Below are 19951 nucleotides of genomic sequence, written 5' to 3'. Positions count from 1 at the left end.
CAGCATTCCAGACTATCATAGCTGCACTACAGACACAGTTACTAACCCAACCCTACTAAAACATCTGTCAGATATTCTTAAATTGATTTAAATGTACTTGTTTTAAGAAGATTCTACCAATGGGGTAATCAAATTTTGCTTGGCCATAACATGTAAAACCATAGCCATATATGTGTATATATATATATATATATATATATTATTTTATATTTATAACATTTTATATTTTACATAGCTTTTTACTAGTAAGCTTAAAGCTATCTGTCATATCTGATTAAAGACAAACTGATATTTCTTTCCTAAAAATGTGATTATTTTCCTCGTGCAAAACTTGCTTTTTGTACAAAAAGTGTACGTATTTTACGTACTTTCTTTAAAATACATTTTTTGCATTGTGATAAATAATAATGAATAATATCACTTATTATTAGGCTTCAACTTCAAATAAAACTTTCTTTTTTTAATATCACACCCACACCGTCTGCTTCATGCTGTCAGGGGTGTGTTTGCTGAGGTCACAAAGTCATGTACATTTCTCAAGTTTGTCAGCTCCCTCACTTCTGTCACAACCACACACAGTACACACACACACATATCACCATAGCAACAGCTGAGAATGTGAGAAAGTGCAGTTATTACCATGGCATGGTGTAGCCTATAGCTAATGCAAAGTGTGTCTAGTGTCATTGGTTCCCATAGTTTGCGTCCTCTGCTCTCTTCCAAAAAGCTGGTTATTAGTTATATTGCTAATTGATAAGTCCATAAATCGACAAGTGAATTGACAGAATGTGAACTTTTTTTCGTTATCGTTATCTATATGTGCCCATTATAATGATAAAAATAGAAAAAAACAAATTCATTATTAAAATAAAGATGTCAAATTGCTTAAAAACATAAAGACATGTGAAGAACAGTGAAAGAGAGACAGATAAACAGAGAGAGAGTGCTTGCTGCATAATGGCTGTTCCCCCAACAGTCTATGGCAGCATAACAGAGCGATGGTTCAAAGTTCACTAGAACCTGCCCTAACTATAAGCTTTATTAAAGAGGAAGGTTTTAAGTTTAACTTTATTGTAGGGAGAGTGTCTGCCTCCCAGACTCAGAGTGAGAGCTGGTTCCACAGGAGAGGAGCTTGGTAGCTGAAAGCTCTGCCTCCCATTCTACTCTTAAGCAGGCCTCCATTTTCAGAGAGGAGTGGTCTATTTTGGTCGTAGGGAATAATTATCTCTTTGAGATATGACAGGGCCTGATCACTGAGTGCTTTATATGTGAGGAGGAGGATTTTAAATTCTATTACATTTTACAGGGATCCAGTGTAAAGAGCTCAGCAATGAAGTGATGTGATCTCTTAGTTCCCGTCAGAGCCCGTGCTGCTGCATTCTGAACCAACGGAAGACTCTTCAGAGACTTTTTAAAGCATCCTGATAATAATGAGTGACAGTGTTCTATAGTCTAGATGTAATAAATGCAGTAACACGCTTCTCGGCATCCTTTGATGACAGGATGTTTCTTATTTTTGTTATGTCGCGCAGGTGGAAGCAGGCTGACTTACAAACTTGTTGTTTGTGTGAGTCAAATGACAAATCTGGGTCAATAACAACTCCAAGGTTCTTAACAGTAGAACTGGAGGGCATGGTAATGCCATCCAGGATGACTAAATGTTCATCTTCCCTAAGGTGTTTATAGCTGAGGACCATAACTTCACTTTTGTCTGTTATGTGTCATCCAGGTTTTAATGTCTGTGAGACATTCCTATAACTTGATTACTGTCATATGATTTCACGGTTTGTTTAAATAATACTACCTAGAAGAACCTTGTGGATCGCATGTTTAAGTCCAAGAGTAAAGAAAATTCGTCATTCACATGCTTTAACATGGAATCTCTGATAAGTAAAATTTAATCCAGTTTAATGCAGTTCTTTTGAACCCAATAGAAAACTACAGTGTAAAGAAGCTTGAGTGGTCATCAAGACTGAAACCATGTTCATTCAAGCTGAGGGAATCACCACACACACACACACTCATATATACACACTTGATGATGATAAACATGTTGGAAGGGATTTTTCCATCTGCCTTTGATTCTGTCCTCCATCTGCCAGCTGCAACTCTAAGCATCTCAGCTCCTGTTTGTGTTTAAGGAAGAACAAAATCCTACTTCTCTTCCTCCTCCTCTTCCTCCTTCTCTGTGCTGCTGAGAGAGAAGATAACAGGACTCCCATAACATCACACTACACTGCAAAAAAACAACCCTTCAAGAAATGAGTCAATCAATTGAATACTCTTGAATTTATATCAATGTACTTGTTGTAAGGGAAAATAATCTGCCAATGGGGTAAGCAAAATCCACTTGGCTTGAATATTTAACACTATTTTGTATATTTAGCCACTTTCCGACTGTAATGTGCTTTAAAACAAGGAAGAACAGGCCAAAAATAGACAAAACTGTGGGAAGGTTGTATTCATCACAAGCAAAGAAATTCTGTGATGTAAGAAATGTTTACTTAAAATAAGTCTTCCTTTACTTGATTAAAATGACTTTAAGAATATCTTAGAATTTCTTATTTTCTGCACACACACATCAATTTGTGATAGTGAATTTGACTAATTTGACTTTTTTTTTCCTTTTTTACAGTGTATAGCATCGCCTCCAAAGCTCCCTATATGAACTGTCCTCTTGTATCTTGTGTCACATGACTGTTCCATACGTACAGTAACAACAAGAAATACACTCAGCATGTGTATAAAATAAAAGGCAGCAGTGCAACTTTTATTTTTTAATCTACTAATAATCACAGTGGGATTATGAAGATTACATTTTATTTTGGCTGTCTACAAATCTGGAAATAATTTCATTTTTTATCCTCTGACCATGTATGGAGTCTAAAGATCATTAAAAAAAATGTTGCAGTAAAATGCTAATTTAAAAATTAACTGATTCAGATCGGTAATTAGTTGACTGATTGTTCTGGCTATAAAAATGTGATTAAGAGTCCAAAAACTGTAATCAAATGACATTTATCACATGCAAGTCCTTTAAAGCAGCAGATTTATGCTTCCCCCCTTGACTTTGTTTGGTCTTGTATTGCCATCTGCAGGACAAATTATGCCGCTGATACAGCACAGTTATTTATTATGGAAGGTATTTCATTCAGTATTTTCTGCTTACATTAATTAACTGCTCTGAATTAATACTGCTATAATTTACTGCTAATTGGGTTTTTGCTGTTTTAATTTACATACTGTAGACAGACAACATTGTTAAAGACAACATAACAGCAAGAGTTCAATGAGTATTTCAAATTATAATAAACAACATTTTAATCATAATTCTTACACTAAATATCATCAAATACATCTTCAACATGGGAAAATAATGGCTGCAAAGACTCTTTAAACATATATCCCAGCTATATTTCTCATAAAACAGCAGAAATAGTCTATTTTAAGAAAAAGTCTGATAATGTGCACAAACAATATTCAGATGTTTTTTTGTTTGTTTTTTTTTTTGTCCAGTGAGAGAAGAGCAACTCAAACCAACTAGTGGTCAAACGTTTAAACACAATGTAAAAATACTTTTTTTGTTTTTTTTTATCATTGTAGACAATATATTTGGGTCGTAATCTGTTTTGTGTTTAATGACAATACAAGATTCAAGATTCAAGATTCAAGATTCTTTTATTGTCATTCCAACACACATTAAGACATGAGGTCAGAACGAAATTTCAGTCTCCCCAGAACCCGGTCAGCCCAACAATAAAAAGAAAAAAAGAAAGAACCAGTTTAAACTTAAAAATATATAAAAATATTAAAAAATTTCAAATAAAAAAAAAATATATATTATTGTTACTACTGTATGGGTTTGTATGAAGCAGACATTTCCAATTCAATTGAATTCTATTTTATTTATGTAGCCCAACATCACAAACACAATTTGCCACTAATTGCTTTATAGTCTGTACAACAAGGGACACCCTCTGTCCTTAGACTCTCACACTGAGTGACGAAAAACCCTTGTACAAGGAAAAAATGGGAGAACGTGACCTTCAGAAAAGGACAAGCAGCTATAATATATTGGTTATAGTAGTATTATTTGAGCTGTGGTTTGAAAATGCATGTACAAATCTATATTTTCAAGGATGAGATTGTTTCACTACATTACTGCTGTTGTAATATTAGTGGAAGAATGTTATGTTTTCCTCCTCTCATCCACCATTTTCACTAAATTCCACATCTTTGCTGTGATATGTGGAAGCAGAAGTGACATTTCAGTCATTTGATTTGTGCAATTCACTTTATTGATCTGTTTTGGTACAGAGACCTGTTGCAATTTTTTATTTCATTCTTTGCAATAATTGTGTGTCATTGCTCTTTTCTCCTAACATTGTAATATGTAATCTAACAGCCTTTAGCTTTGATTATGGCACTCATTCACTGTGGCATTGTTTCGATAATCTTCTGCAATGTCACAAGATTTATTTCTGTCTAGTGTTGCATTCATTTTTCACTAAGATCTTGTATTGATGATGGGAGAGTCGGACCACTGTGCAAAGCCTTCTCCAGCACATCCCAAAGATTCTCAATGGGGTTAAGGTCTGGACCCTGTGGTGGCCAATCCATGTGTGAAAATTATGTCTTAATTTGAGCCCAATGAATCCTGGCATTGTCATCTTGGAATATGCCCATGCCACCAGGGAAGGAAAAGACCATTGATGGAATAATCTGGTCATTCAGTATATTCAGGTAGTCAGCTGACCTCATTCTTTGAGCCCATAATGTTGCTGAACCTAGACCTGACTAACTGCCAAGACTACCAACAATAAAAAGGTGGCAACTTTTTTTTGGCCAGGCAGTGAATATAAACATGTAAAAAAAAAAACGTAACTTTATTTTTTTTAATGTACATCCATGTTTCTACATGCTATTGGATGTCGGTTAGTGACAGGATGTCCTAGTGGAGAGTAGACCACCAGAGGCTGGAGTAAACAAGGGCCTCTACTATCCAGTGGGAAAGACGGTGCTTACAGGTTTTTCAATATGTGGCTTAGCTCAAGACACAAATAACTAATCGTTCTGTCCTAAACTCACAGTCCTATTAATGTAAAGCTTTGGAGCGCAAACAAGACCCAAAGTATTCAGACATCTATGCATCTATGAGAATGAAGGAGGTTGAAATGCAACCATCTCTGTCAGAGCGAGTAAGCCCATCCGTTTTGGAACAAAAGCGAGGTAAGGCTGCACACTAACTGCAGTGTTAGTGTTTCCCTTGGGGGGAAAAAAACGTGTACATGCTTGATTAATAGAAAGAGCATGGATCTCCCCTACACACTTAGTGGATGCCAGAGTGAGCAACAGGGCTGTCTTCTGAGACAGTAGTTTTAACTCTGCTTGCTCCAACGGTTCAAAAAGAGGACAGCACAGTGCATGGCATAGTCCCGCGATGGTACTTGAGACCGAGGGGCAGGCATGAAAGACACACCACAAGGTGCTGACCCACCATTTTACCATCAAACCCAACATGGCAGAGTGAGATAGCAGCCAGATAGGCCTTAACAGTTGAGAAAGCTTTACTCTTCTCCACAAGGTCCTGTAATGACAGAACCATTGCCATGGAGCACTGAAATGAGACAGCTTGTAACTTGGAGCACCAGTTTTCAAACACATGCCATTTATGGCCATAAAGCGACCGTGTTGACACAGCTCTCACACACTGAATAGTGTCAATAACACTGGTGGGAGTTCCACTGTACTCCACTCACGGGCCAGGCCCACATGGCCAGGCTCTCTGGATGGGGTTGAAATACTTCCCCCTGTGCCTGAAACAGCAGGTTCCAGCACAGCAGCAGCAGCAGTGTGCTGACCAGTAACTGAAAAATCGGGGCCAGCCAGTGTTTCCCTGACCAACGTGGAGCTATCAGGATCACCGACATACCCTCCTCCAGAGCATCCATCCCCAGAGGGGCCTTCTGATTGTGCAGAAAGAAGAACAGAGGACAATGCCTGTTCTCTGCTGACGCAAAGACATCCACGTTTGCTTGTCCGATCTGGAACCAGATATGTTTCACCACATCAGGGTGAAGACTCCAGTCGGCATACATGGGCTCGCCCCTGGATACTAGATCTGCCCCGTAGATCTGCCCCTGAGATGTGAGTCGTCCTCAATGATGGCAATAACTGCTCCAGACAACCAGTCTGTGTGCCAGTGTGACACTGGAGAAAATATTGGATGGAAACCGCAAGCATTACTGGTTCAAGAATGCATCTAGGTACTCCAAAATATGTTTAAGAACACATAACTCTTTATTATGCACCACTTTACATTAGTCTGTAAAGATTATGTAAACTGAAGAGAAAATTGTAGTCAACTTTTTGGGGTCAGGGTCAAAGGTCAGTTATGTGGTCTAATAAGGGGCTATGGCATGAACAATTGAAGAAACAGAGTGAGTTTCAACATTTGAGTATTCTGTATTCTTTATGAGATTGAAAAGAAAACTTTGACTGAAGCACAACACCTTGGCCTGTAACCCACAGATGACTTTTGTGCAATGGTGTTTTTTGAAGCTCTTCGTAAAAGAAGCACTAGAAAAGGTTTTAGGCTGTTTCAGAAAGCAGGAAACTCTGAGCCTAACAGCTAAAATACATGGGAATGGATGTGGGACGTGTACGTATGCAGGATGCAATGTTTTTTTGTTTACTTGCTACACAGTCAGTGGCCTGTGGTTGCTGCCAACTTCACTGTGTGCATGTTGAGTTTAGCTGAGTCATAATGAACTTCACTTGCCCTCTGAGGTATTTATCATCATCATTTTAAACAGATTGTACATGTTTTCTACACTGTTTTATGTCGGAGGGCTGCTAAGATGGGGGAAGCCAATGGCTCTTTTCTTTACCCTCAGTTTTAAAATAAAACATCGGTGTGAAGCGTTAGACATGTAGGATCAACTAACTATTTGTTTCTTTCACTCATGATGTCAATGCTCCCACGCTTCACACCGATGTTTTATTTTAAAACTGAGGGTAAAGAAAAGAGCCATTGGCTTTCCCCATCTTAGCCTTTGTGGAGAGAGGACGCTCAGTGGTAGAGCGATTTGTCTTTCAATTGTAAGGTGGTGGGTTCAATTCCTGGGTCTGTTAGTCTACATGCTGATGTGTCCTTGGGCAAGACACTTAAATCCAAGTTGCTGCTGTAAGCTGTGCTGGCAGTGTGTGAATGTGTATATGAAAGATGTTTGATGCATACATAGATGCACTGTAGGAACGTGTGGGTGAATGGCAAAAACTGTAGCAGCTTTGAGTGGTCATTAAGGCTAGAAAAAGCACTTTACAAATACAGGTCATTTACCGTTTAGTGACAGCTAAAACAAAGACAAACTTTTATTTAAAGACGGATAGGATCATAATTTATCTTTGTGCTACACAGCTTTACCACCATCTAGTGGCTAAAAGAGCAACAGCAGGAATGATCTATAGAATGTATCTGGTGTTGAAAAGAGGCTCCTATAGGCTTCAGTGTAACACATGCACCTCCCCTATGTTTTACAGTTTTATTTATGTTTCACTTTTTTTTTTGCTTGCATTAGGTTTTAAATATGGGAGTTACTGTTTTTTGTTTATTTTTGCTTTTTACTCTATTTCCAGATATGGCTAAAGAGTGCAGAGCATATCAAAGCTCCTCCTGCACTTCGACATATTAAAAACACCAGATGAAATGTGGAACTGAACAGGAATTCTCTTTTCTGTAAAAAAAAAAAAATGTATTACATTTTTTGAAGTTTGATTCATTAAAACTGTCATTTACTATTATTTTGACTCTGTTGTCTTGATCCAACAAAAGTAGGAGTCATCGTGACAGATTTGCTTCAGAGACTCTGCACCTCACTTCCTTACAGTTTGTGGCTAATAGTTTGAGAAAAGTGCAAAATCATGGCATGTGTGCACAAACTAAACTGTTGTCAAGGGGAAGGTCATCCCCGACTCGGTAATGGATTTAAAAAAAGGTGTTCATGGTTAACACACACACACACACACACACACACATTTTGACCTTTACCAATTAATGTCTCACTCTAATCTTCACCTAACCACAATTAAAACCTAAGCCCTAAACTTAATAACCAGCTCCCCAAAAATGAGTTTCTGTGTCATTTGGACCAGGTTTTAGTCTCCATGAGGACTACTGGTCCTGACAAAGTTAGTGTTTAGGCCAGAAAAGGTCCTAATGTGGTAACAAATACAAGCGCATGCGCACATTCTGGTTCATCCTGACAATCAGTTCTTCCGAAATAAAGTCCTGCCTCATTAGGACCTGGTTTTGGCCTCCATGAGGACTACTGGACTGGTCCTGACAATGACTGTGTGACAGTGCACTAAGTGTGATAGTGGTAAAACACACACACACGCACACACACGCACACCAACTCACACAGTATTCACGCAGACATGTGACAGTACAGCCAGGTCATGTCGTGTCCACACTGTCAGAGCTCGTTTGCTGCCTGAACAGCCGAGTTTATGAGTAACACTGTGTAATTGTGTTGTTTTTTTCAGTCAGTGTCAATAATCCACTCCTGTTTCATTAAAACAAAATTTACCAGGGTCATGTGCTGTAACCTAATAAACTGGAATAACCTGACAAGCAACAGTCACCAGAACATAATGTACTCACTAGTAAAGACTCGTGAAAAGAATTTCAAGATTGATAATCAAAGTTCCTCCCAGGAAATACAGTATATTATAAACAAGATCACTTTAAGTAAGTCGCTTTGGATAAAAGCGTCTGCTAAATGACATGTAATGTAATGTAATGTAATGTAATGTAATGTAAAAGATCACTTTAAGATCTGTGTGTTACATACAGGTTTACATTCTGGATTTCCTGAGCATCACAATCCCGATGTGATCATTTTTTGTGGCGTCATCAGTGAGTAGAAAAACAAGCAATGACGAAAACTGGAGGAAGTAAAAAGGAAAACTTGAAAAAATGTTTGAATAAAATTGTAAAAAATAAAGATGTAATGAATGAGCACAGCTTATAGCAGTGGATCCCAAACACGGGGTCGGGACCCACAGATGGGTCACAGGCGATTTCGTTTGGGTCCCTCAACAAAATAACAAAATGTTCCCAGCCTTTTAGTTTAGATTTATGTATATATGGTTTAAATAACATGCCTAAAATGAAGTGTATTTGGCAATGATTTGTTCATCAATTCAAAATAATGTATAATGATATGGCCGTAACTAGTTGCTATGTTTGGGTCACAATAGTTTGCCAGTCCCCATATAAAACGTTGAGAATTTAGATTTTTTTTTTCATTTAGTAACACAAATTAATATTTAATATGTTGAAATGCTGCTCTGTAATAACAAAAATTCCAGGACACTGCAGTGCATGTAAACAGGGAACATTTCTGTAATGTCATCCTTTAGCTGTCAGTATAAACTCACCCACTTTCATTCACTAGTATATCAGGTAAGACGAGCATCTGAGTTTAACTCGGGACTCATCTTTTTTGTTGGTTTTGCGTCCTGGTGGAGCTGAGGCCGGTGTCACGAGGGAAAAGTGACATAAGTGTGTAATGTTTACAGGCAACTCATGTCGCTGTTAATATCACTGCACACCCTGGTTGACAGTTCTGCTTACTTCATGCTGTTCTGTGTGCACTCTAACATCTGCACATATTTAACCTAGTACACGTCTTTGCCAACTGGTCATTATATCATTTCTGAAGTGAAAAAAAGTATTCGCTGTGCACCTGGCAACATGAGTGGTGGAGGTCAAATGGAGTCTACAAGCTATTTACAAGCACAAACATATGAATATATATAACCAAACCAGGCAGAACAAACTCGTCATTAAACTAAAGTTATTGAACAATTCAACCTTTCTCTTGTTTAACGTCTCCTGCACCATTCTTAGTAACTAATTCTGTACAATTATTCAAATTATTGGTCAAATTATCCATATTGGCCAATACATCTGATATGAATGTATGTATATATATATATACATATATATACATATATATATATACACACATACAATATATATATAGGGGAGTAGGCAGTGCTTGACTATTATTGATACAAATGTAACACTATTAATTTGCATTAATTAGTTAATGAGTTAGTTGTGTTATTTACACCGAACCACTGTCATGTATTTTAAAACAGAACAGATGCGCACTAAATGAGCAATCTTCAACTCCAAAATAAAAGCAAATAACTTTTACTATCAACACTTACTAATATCTAAATATATCTAAACATATCTAGATTTCTTGAATATGTTGAAATGTTTTTTTTTGCCCCAAGCAGCCGCTTAGTTAGCTTATGCCTTGGTTCAGTTCGACAATTATGTAAATGTACGCGACGATGTCAGACAATTAAAATAGTTGTGCTTTCCTGTGAAATTAGCCTCCACCATCCACTGATATTCACAACAAAGACTGAAGCTACTTAAAGAAAATATCTTGATTTTAAGGATTGCATATCCATACAGAAAGAGTGTGCTAAAAGAAACTGTAACATCTGTGTTTCACCTGCATATCTGCTGTGAATGGACAGCACCTGCAGCAGCAGAAGCCTGTCTATTTATCCTCCACCCAGGTGATGATGCAGCAGCTGTGGGCGGTGTCTCCCATTCTCCTTATTAGCCAGAGGAGCCCTGTTACTATCAGCAGTCTGGCACTCGACCCACTCTGCTGACTAACCTTTCCACAGGCAAGTCGTGCAAGAAACCTGCAGTTCAGGAGGAGGTAAGTTTCAGCTTACAACAAGGGCAACCCTCACTCACATCTAGACTTTTTTTTTGCTCATACATTTTGTAGCACACACATCAGCTGCTGCATGACAATCTGCATTACTACATTTTAAGAATTAAAATTAACTTACGTCACTAGAATGACTTTTATCGGAACACATGCAGAAAATTCAGCTAAATAATGAATTAAAAATGAAAATAAAATTGTTGTAATAGCAAAACTCTGACTCTCTGAAACCTGGAGTGAACCAACATTAATGTTATTGATTAATCTTCTGTTACTACTATTTTATGTTAACAAATATCTGCTGTGAACAAGGTCTATTACGCCAGCTTTATTCAAGACATGAATTGCATACACTTATGAGTATGAGTTAAACTTAGTCAAGCGAAGTCAAGTGTGGAAAACAACTGCAGGGATGCAGGGGTATGCGTATGAGATTAAAATAAAATCACAATATTCCATCATGATATTGCAATGTTGCAATATTTTACAGAGTATCAAAATAAAAGTCTGTTTTGATATGTAATGATAAAGTTGACAAAATAAACAGGCATTTTGATGATATTTAAACATGAAACATAAAATACAAACAACAACAAACAAAAATGTAAACAATCAACCGAAGACCAAACAATAACTTAATCTAAATTATCCATGTTCATAAGAGAGTGGGAAGAAGCTGAAACATATCTAGTCCCACTATTTCATTATATATCCATATGTATATATATATATGTATATATATATATATATATATACTGTTAGTAGCATCATGAGGAAAAACCCGCAAAGTTCTCAATGTTCAATGACACCAATGATTCTAGAATAATATACATGTGGGGGTATAAGTGCATTTTGGGAGTGTCCGTAACATGTTTTTCTGGTTTATGTAGGATAGAATGTACTTTCATGTGTACATACACAGAGTATATTTAAGGAGAAATAACTCTTGCCTGGAGAGGAGACAGGTGAAAATGTTTTATCAAATTGTATTTATATATCGCCAAATCACAATATACATTATTTTAACCTCTTCCATCCGGCTGCATACACATACAAATATTGTAAGGCAGACCTAAGAGTATTATATAGAGAGGAGAAGACATTACATTACATTACATTACATGTCATTTAGCAGACGCTTTTATCCAAAGCGACTTACAATAAGACAAACCTAGCCTGGGTAAACTCCAACCAATATGCAGAGAAGTCTGGCAAGGGCACTGTTTTGGACAACTACAGAATCCCCTAAAAAAGGGAACCAATCATAAATGGTTCCCCCTAGCACACTAGAGGCAGACCCAACATGCACATCTTGCAACTTACTCCACAGAGCTTCCCCAGGCTAAAAATGGGGGATGAATGAGAGGAACGGGGACTAAAACAGTATGAGTATGCAGTTTACAGTATCAGCATTGTGACAAGTCATGGCTTGTCCTCTCAAAGAGAGACGTGAGAAAGACAGACAAGCCACAACAGATCCAATCAATTAATTGTGTATCATAAATTATAAATATGTTTCTTTCAAAATAAGAGCTCCAAGAGCCGAAATTAATTTGTAAATTTTTTGTGTTGCAGAATCAAGATGACCGCTTGTGGCTCCTTCAGTCAAAACACACATACAGCACACTGTATTCTTCTAAGCTGCCAAACCACTACCTGCATTGATTCACAAAGATGAACCAAAGTGGAATGGATACAAGAATTGGATGACAGCTAAAAATATCAAGAAGGAACTATTATCGAACACCTTCCCTTTATTTTTGCTTAAAACTGAACGACAGATACATTACTATATTACCCAGCTTCTCCCTCAAAGCTCTGTAACATCGACTGGCCACTTTCACCCAAAGGTCAGAGTTAAATAGTTGTTTGAATATTAATTATTGTAATCATCAACCCCCTGTAACCTAGTTAAGAAAGTGCAAAGATCACTTCACTCTTGAAATTGAAATTACCTAGGTGTCAACTCAGCTGACATATTCAAACATGGCCACTACTGGTGCCATGGAAGTGGCAGACATCAGTGTTGTAATGCTCTACTTCATCCTGGTGCTAGCGATTGGGTTCTTGGCGATGTGGAAATCCAATCGCAGCACAGTGAGTGGATACTTCCTTGCTGGTCGCTCCATGAACTGGGCAGCTATAGGGGCCTCCCTATTCGTCAGCAACATAGGAAGTGAGCATTTTATTGGACTTGCAGGATCTGGAGCTGCGACTGGTTTGAGTGTAGCTGCGTGGGAATTGAATGCCCTGTTATTGCTCCAGCTGTTAGGTTGGATTTTCATCCCTGTCTATATTCAGTCAGGAGTCTACACCATGCCAGAGTACCTGTCCAAACGGTTCGGAGGGAGACGGCTGAAGGTGTATTTTGCAGTGTTATTGCTTATCCTCTACATCTTCACCAAGTTGTCAGTGAACCTCTATGCCGGAGCTTTGTTTATCCAGGAATCATTTGGGTGGAACTTGTATTTGTCGATCACCCTGCTTATCGCCATGACTGCTTTGCTGACAGTCACTGGAGGCCTGGTTGCTGTCATCTACACGGACATAGTCCAGGCGTTCCTCATGATTGTGGGAGCTCTCTGTCTTACAGGCATCAGCCTCGTCAAAGTGGGAGGACTTGAAGGTTCATTGTGCATTGAAGTTCTATCAGTTATTTATACAATGTAATTCATTTTATCTGCATACTTTCTCAAAAGTAAACCACATCATGCCATGTTATTTTAAGGGTTAAGGGTCAAGTACATGGAAGCCTCGCCAAACATCTCAGCCATCTTGATGGCTTCACCTAACCTGACATTTTCTGAATCCTGCTACCACCACCTCAACCCAAGGCCAGATGCACTGAAGATCTTTCGAGGACCAAAAGATCCAGACCTGCCTTGGCCGGGTTTTTTGCTGGGCCAGACACCTGCCTCTATTTGGTACTGGTCTAAGTCTTTCCTTTTACACTTTTTATTATTGAGCTTCAGTTAAGTGCAGGCGTGGGCATTTAACTGTATGTCCTAAATCACTAGATGTAGTGATAATTGCTGTGTGTTCCAGGTACTGGTGTGCAGATCAAGTGATTGTGCAACGGGTTCTGGCAGCAAAGAACATCGCCCATGCCAAAGGTTCTACGATCATGGCTGGCTTCCTGAAAATCCTGCCCATGTTTGTTATCGTCATCCCAGGTAGAGTCATTAATCGCTATTCCTATCTCTAACATCTTAAAGCTTGATTGTATGCTCATATGTATTTGTCATGGTGATTCCAGGGATGATTGCCCGGGTCTTATTCACTGATGAGTTGGTGTGTATCAGTCCCGAACACTGTCTGGAAGTATGTGGCTCAGCAGCTGGCTGTAGCAACGTGGCTTACCCGCGGCTTGTCATGTCAGTGATGCCCGTTGGCCTCCGAGGTCTGATGATGGCAGTCATGATTGCAGCTCTCATGAGTGACCTGGACTCCATCTTCAACTCAGCAAGCACCATCTTTACACTGGATATTTACAAGATGCTACGGAAGGAAATATCTTCCAGAGAGCTGGTGATAGTCGGCAGACTGTTTGTGGTTTTTATGGTGATAATAAGCATTGCATGGGTGCCAGTCATTATTGAAATGCAGGGAGGACAGATGTTCTATTACATCCAAGAAGTATCCGATTATCTGACTCCACCCATCGCTGCTCTGTTCTTGCTCGGAGTCCTATGGCATCGATGCAATGAGATGGGTGCTTTTTGGGGTGGGATAATAGGCTTTATACTTGGAGCAGTGCGTCTGGTGCTAGCATTTGTTTACCGTGAACCTCACTGTGACCAACCGGATGAGCGCCCGTCTTTCATCAAAGACATCCATTTCATGTATGTGGCGGCCATCTTGTTCTGGGTATCCGCTTTAGTGACCATTGTTGTGAGTCTCTGCACTCCACCCCCCACAAAAGAACAAATCGCAACAACTACTCTGTGGGGTTTAAACAAGAGAAAGAAGTTAAAACTGCAAGTAAAAGAAAATGCTGAGGAGAGCATCATTTCTCTGAAGCCCCTTAACAATGGAAACACTGAGCTTGGTAAAGGAGAGTACAGAGACCAACTCAATGGCATTGACAATTGTGAAAATGGTCAACCAAGCAATGGCCATGCTATTACAGTCACTAACCTTGAACCCCACCATCCAGTCCAGAAAAGTTGCTGTACAATGACTACTGAACGCAAAATGTTAGAGGAAGCAGATGGAGGGGGTGTAAGGGATGGGGAGGAGGGCTGCTTTGAAGGAGGGGGGACACACAGCCGGAGGTGCATAAGGGTGCTAGAGTGGGTGTGTGGCTTCAGGGAGAAATCATCCAAGGATCAGGTCATTATAGCTCAGGAACAGGAAATGACCGCTGATGAGCTTCTCCAAGAATCTCCCCAAACCAGAATCATCCTGACCTTAGGAATGGTCGTGATTTGCTCCATTGGCATCTTCCTCTTCATCTATTTTTCTATATAGACCCCCCCAAGTAAACCTGAGCATCCACACTTCTATGTGTTCTTAAACGGCTTCCCTTGAATGACCAAAATTGGAATTGACCAAACCAAAGGTGCTCATGAGTACAGCACTGACAACTGTTCAACCTGAGATTTTTACATAGACATAGACAACATAGAAATTCTATATTGTCTATGTTGACTTCACAACAAAGGGTTTGGTTTAGTTTAGGGTTAGGGTTACTTCACAACACATTTACGGGAGACTCCACCTGTTAGGGTGGAGTCTTCCGGATAACTACATTAAATTACATCCCTTATTTTTAATAAAAAAATAGCAAATACTCTCATTTGTTAAGCCAATAAACAAAAATAAGATTTAAACATATGCACTAATGTACATTTTACTCAGAATGACTGGATAAAATGTATATTTGTTGTTATGGAATAAGATTTCTATCACTCAAATTGTACTGTATTTGTTCACCTTTTTTTTAAATCGCATTAAATTTCATAAAAACTCAGCAGGTTTGAATTAGCAGTAGCACATGTGTTAGCATGTTGTATACTATGACTAAATGAATGGTTTTACATTTACGATGAGTGTTTGTGTATGACAATATATGACACTGAATTAATTGATGTTTACTGTTACATGCAGTAGGCTAGTTTTCTGTTGTATACATAATAACATGTTTTTTAATTTGTCCCAATGGGGATGTCTTTTGTAATTCCACTGTGAAAATGTCATAGTAAAACTTATTTTAATGCAAATATGTATCTAACCCCATCATTTTTTAAAGAACATTTTAACATATCTGCACTAGTAATACCTTCTTATTGCTACACATACTCATGATCCACACTGTATGCAAATCCAATTTGCTGAGTTTGTGGTTTGTACTACTCTTTAAAACTTAAAAGCGGCCTTCTACTCAGATGTTATTTTTATTAATGTAAATGTGAATTTTGATGCATTTTGCACAATTAAAACAAGGATGGATTTACTGTGCATCAGTCTCCTTTTATTTAATGTCTCGGTCAGTGCTGCTGACATATGGTGTGCTCCCCGAAATAGGATTCCAAGATAGCTGCCACCCAGTGCTTGGACAATTGTTCTTGGATACATCATGAGATTGAGCATATGCTCCTTCAGACTGATTATTATGTGATGTCCCCAAACTGTAGAGCACTGTAGAGTCACCATTTACAGCCCACGGGTCATCTCCTATTTTTAATTTATTTATTTATTTATTTATTTTTGTTGGTTTTATGACATTTTGACAAAGAAAACATGTTTCAGCATCCGGTAGCACTCAGAGATATAGTCTAGCTCTAGACAGTCAACTCAGACTCCATGTGTGTCTGTACATGTGTCCATGATATTCCGTTGCGCGTGACATTCTCGGCTTGTTGCCTGGCATATTTAACTTCCCAAAAGTTACAAAATAGACCAATCAATAGAGTACATTCGCTTTTTTTTTTTTTTTTTTTGCTATTGGACAACATTTGATCAAACTGGTCGTTACGCTCTGTTTAAAGCCCTGCAGGTGGGATGAGGGCCACTGTATGTTAAACACTGCAGAGTGTTGAGAAACCACATGCTCTGGGCTTCCTCTGAACTCATGCGCTTGACACAAAAAAATGGAAAAAAATTATTGTTCACAATAGCAGTTTCTTTTATAGAGAAAGTGTACCAAATATTACAATTGATGGACATTTCTATATCATACACTATTATCTGATCACAATTACATTTTCTTCAATGACTACCTAAAAAAACTTTACGTTTGTTTCATTTCCATGTGGATATGGCCTTACAGTGTCCAACTAACCTCTGCATGTTTTTGGACTGTGGGGGGGAACCAGAGATCCTGGAGAAAACCCACTGGATCAGACTTTGTCGCAAGGTCTTTTTGCATTAAGGCAACAGTGCTAACCACTACCCGCTATGTAACCCATCTAAATAATAATATAGTTAATTCATCTTTGTTAAGCCGTCTCAACAAAACTTACTTACTCATGTATGTTTAGTAGCGGCTGTGCAGTCACCTGCAGTTTATTGACACTTGCAATGCATAGGAAAGAGAAAGTAAACTTGGGCTTCACAGCTTAAGTCATCATTACTTACCTGCAGGTCATGGAATGTGAAACTGTTTTCACCAACTGTTAAACAAAGCAAGTGAACATGTCACAACTCAGTCAGTTAGGTCGTGAAGAACAGCCTGCGCTGCTCTGGAAAGTTACAGACTACAAGTGGAAAGTTACTGGGTAAACCCTTCCCACACGAGCTCACTGCAAAATATGACAAGAATGTTTTTCTTTCTCATTCTTTCTTATGTCTTCAGGTGAATAACCCTTCACAAAATGTATGTCTTTTAGAAATGCTGTTTTGTCAGCAAAGGTGCAAATACTGTATAATCAAAGTCCTTTAGTTTGTGCTGAAATAGAAGACAGTGCAGTCCATCATGGTTTCTAATCATGTAATCTTTTCCATCAGGAGAGGGTGCCACTTGAGGAAGTTCATATAACTGTGTGAACTCCATTTACATTTTACTGATGTATGGTGTCCTCAGTCAAAGCAGGATTTCAACCTAGTCAGCTTCAATCCCATATTTCACATCATGCAACATTTATTACACCTGTGTACTGAGGCTGATGCCACATGATCTTGGATTTCCAACTTGGTAGCTTGGCGCAAACTCACCTCTATCGGTTTGCTCTTCAGGTACCAGTCAAGTCAAACCCACTAAAATATATAAGTACTTCCGATTAAGACAAAAAAGGGTTCCCCAATAAGCATAAATTTAAGTAACCCTTTGCTATAAATGCATTTAATAAACACTGCACACTCCAAGATGGTTGCCTCCATACAAACTAGGGATGAATCTATACAATGCTCAGTATTGGTATCGGTCTGATATTGGTCAAAATGTTACATAGCTGGAGAATTCAATCTTTAAAATTGTTTAAAATAGCTAACACAAATGTGTTCTTAACCGCTTCATAGTTGAAAGGCTTTAAAATCACTCAGATCAGTCATCAGATCAGTATCGGTACATACCCAAGGTTGTGTTAGACACCAAAAAGTGATATCATGGCACCCTTAGCACAAGCACTGCTACTTTTACTATTAATAGCACTCCTGTCATATTTGATTCACAGTTAATCAGTCGTACACAACATAGTACTGTTTCATTTCTATCTGAAGACATGTTGCTATGCTGTTGGCATGCACAAAATACCGAAGTTGTCATCACTTTGTCATGGTATTGCTAACAATGGCTAGCCCAGCTCTCATTGTTTTTACTGACTTCTCTCTGGAACTCGAGTTCTGATCCAAATGGAATGCAGCATGAGGCCTTAGTTTGGGTGTCTGTCTGTATGTCCATCCTGATGAATGTGCTGGCAGCATGTGAATAGGTATGAAAGATGAGTGGTAGAAAATGTGCTGCACAGAGATGCACTGTATAATTGTGAGTAAATGGATGTGGATGGGTGAATGGCAAAAGTTGTAGCAGCTAGAAAAGTGCTCTTTAAATATGGATCATTTACCATTTACCTTCTAGCATCCTGTGAGTGTGTCTTTCCTGCAGAACGAGTTATTATTATTGTTATAGCTGCCTGTCATATTTGCCTCTTTAGGTAAGACAGACAGCATCTGCTGGTGTTTCATTATTGCTGTGTTTTCCATCATTATAGTACAGTTTTGGAATGGTTAAACACTGGGTCAGGCTTGACATAAAAAAAATGCTGCACGAAGGAGCAGAGCATGAAAAGCATAACTTGAAAATAATTTCTTCAAAAAAATAATTTCTTCAAACACTGCTGCTGAATTACATTTATTGATTTGACTTTCTCATGTGTACTTAAAAAGATCTCAAATCTCCTCAGACACGGCCATGCACACATGAACACACCCCTCAGGTTATGTACTTTAAAGGCTCAGAGACATAACAATAATTAAAATAAATATATCTGCTTACTTTGGTCAGATATGCACAGACAGACAACACCAACAACCAATAACGATACTGGCAAAGCAAACCTACAGATAAATAAGCAAAATTATGAAAACAAAGTTAACTATAGGGAGATTTTCAGTTTTGTATGAATTACAGTAATCTTTATGTCATTGGGACTATAACACTCTCTCTTTCCCTTTTCTTTGAATTATAGAATATAATAGTCTAATATATAACCAGATTTGAGTTTGTCATATTCCTTTGGGGGTCAGCCTTTCTGCATGAAGTTTGCATGTTCTCCCCGTGTGTGCGTGGGTTCTCTCCGGGTTCTCCGGCTTCCTCCCACAGTCCAAAAACATGCAATGTGGGGAGTAGTTAAATTGGACACTCTAAATTGACCATAGGAGTGAGTGTGAGAGTGGATGGTTGTTTGTCTCTATCTGTGTGTGTGGCCCTGCGATGGACTGGCGAACTGTCCAGGGTGTACCCCGCCTATCGCCCGATGTAGCTGAGATTGGCACAGCACCCCCCGCGACCCTCTGGTGGAGGATAAAGCGGTAGATGATGACTGACTTTGGGGGTCACCTTTTTGCAGACAGAGGATTGCTTTTCTGTTTGTTCAAATCATTCTCACCACAGTTCTCCTATAAAATCTCACAAAACCTTTGAGACACAGGTTTTTTTTTTTACAAATCCACTTGGAGTATGTAGAGTATGTTTAAATGGGATTTACTATATGATGTCATCAATATCAGTTTGATTTGAACAAAAT

The 19951-nt window shown here is 38.6% G+C and overlaps 1 protein-coding gene across 2 annotated transcripts; it reads left to right on the top strand.

The window, feature by feature from the left end:
* Positions 1-10680: 10680 nt before the first annotated feature.
* On the top strand, positions 10681-16226 carry LOC131455579 (sodium/myo-inositol cotransporter-like). 2 transcript variants are annotated; one of them, XM_058623300.1, is made up of 6 exons: positions 10684-10754; positions 11657-11731; positions 12342-13392; positions 13495-13690; positions 13812-13939; positions 14023-16226. In XM_058623300.1, exons 3-6 carry the CDS (start codon positions 12753-12755, stop codon positions 15234-15236), a joined length of 2178 nt encoding a protein of 725 aa, XP_058479283.1. In that variant the 5' UTR covers positions 10684-10754; positions 11657-11731; positions 12342-12752; the 3' UTR covers positions 15237-16226. The 2 variants fall into 2 exon arrangements, with proteins under 2 accessions (XP_058479284.1, XP_058479283.1); XM_058623301.1 differs by lacking the exon at positions 11657-11731 and having other exon boundaries at positions 10681-10754.
* Positions 16227-19951: the final 3725 nt, after the last annotated feature.

This window comes from Solea solea, chromosome 2 (genome assembly GCF_958295425.1).
Source record: "Solea solea chromosome 2, fSolSol10.1, whole genome shotgun sequence".
Lineage (NCBI taxonomy): Eukaryota > Metazoa > Chordata > Actinopteri > Pleuronectiformes > Soleidae > Solea > Solea solea.
Note: the sequence above shows the minus strand (reverse complement) of the source record. Positions and strands in the feature narration are given on the sequence as shown.

What these genes read in the sequence shown, in the direction of transcription:
- LOC131455579 (XM_058623301.1), top strand. Translation starts at nt 12,753, where the DNA reads ATGGCCACTACTGGTGCCATGGAAGTGGCAGACATCAGTGTTGTAATG. An exon ending in CAAAGTGGGAGGACTTGAAG is followed by an intron (nt 13,393 to 13,494) that starts GTTCATTGTGCA and finishes TGTTATTTTAAG; the next exon opens with GGTTAAGGGTCAAGTACATG. An exon ending in CAGACACCTGCCTCTATTTG is followed by an intron (nt 13,691 to 13,811) that starts GTACTGGTCTAA and finishes TGTGTGTTCCAG; the next exon opens with GTACTGGTGTGCAGATCAAG.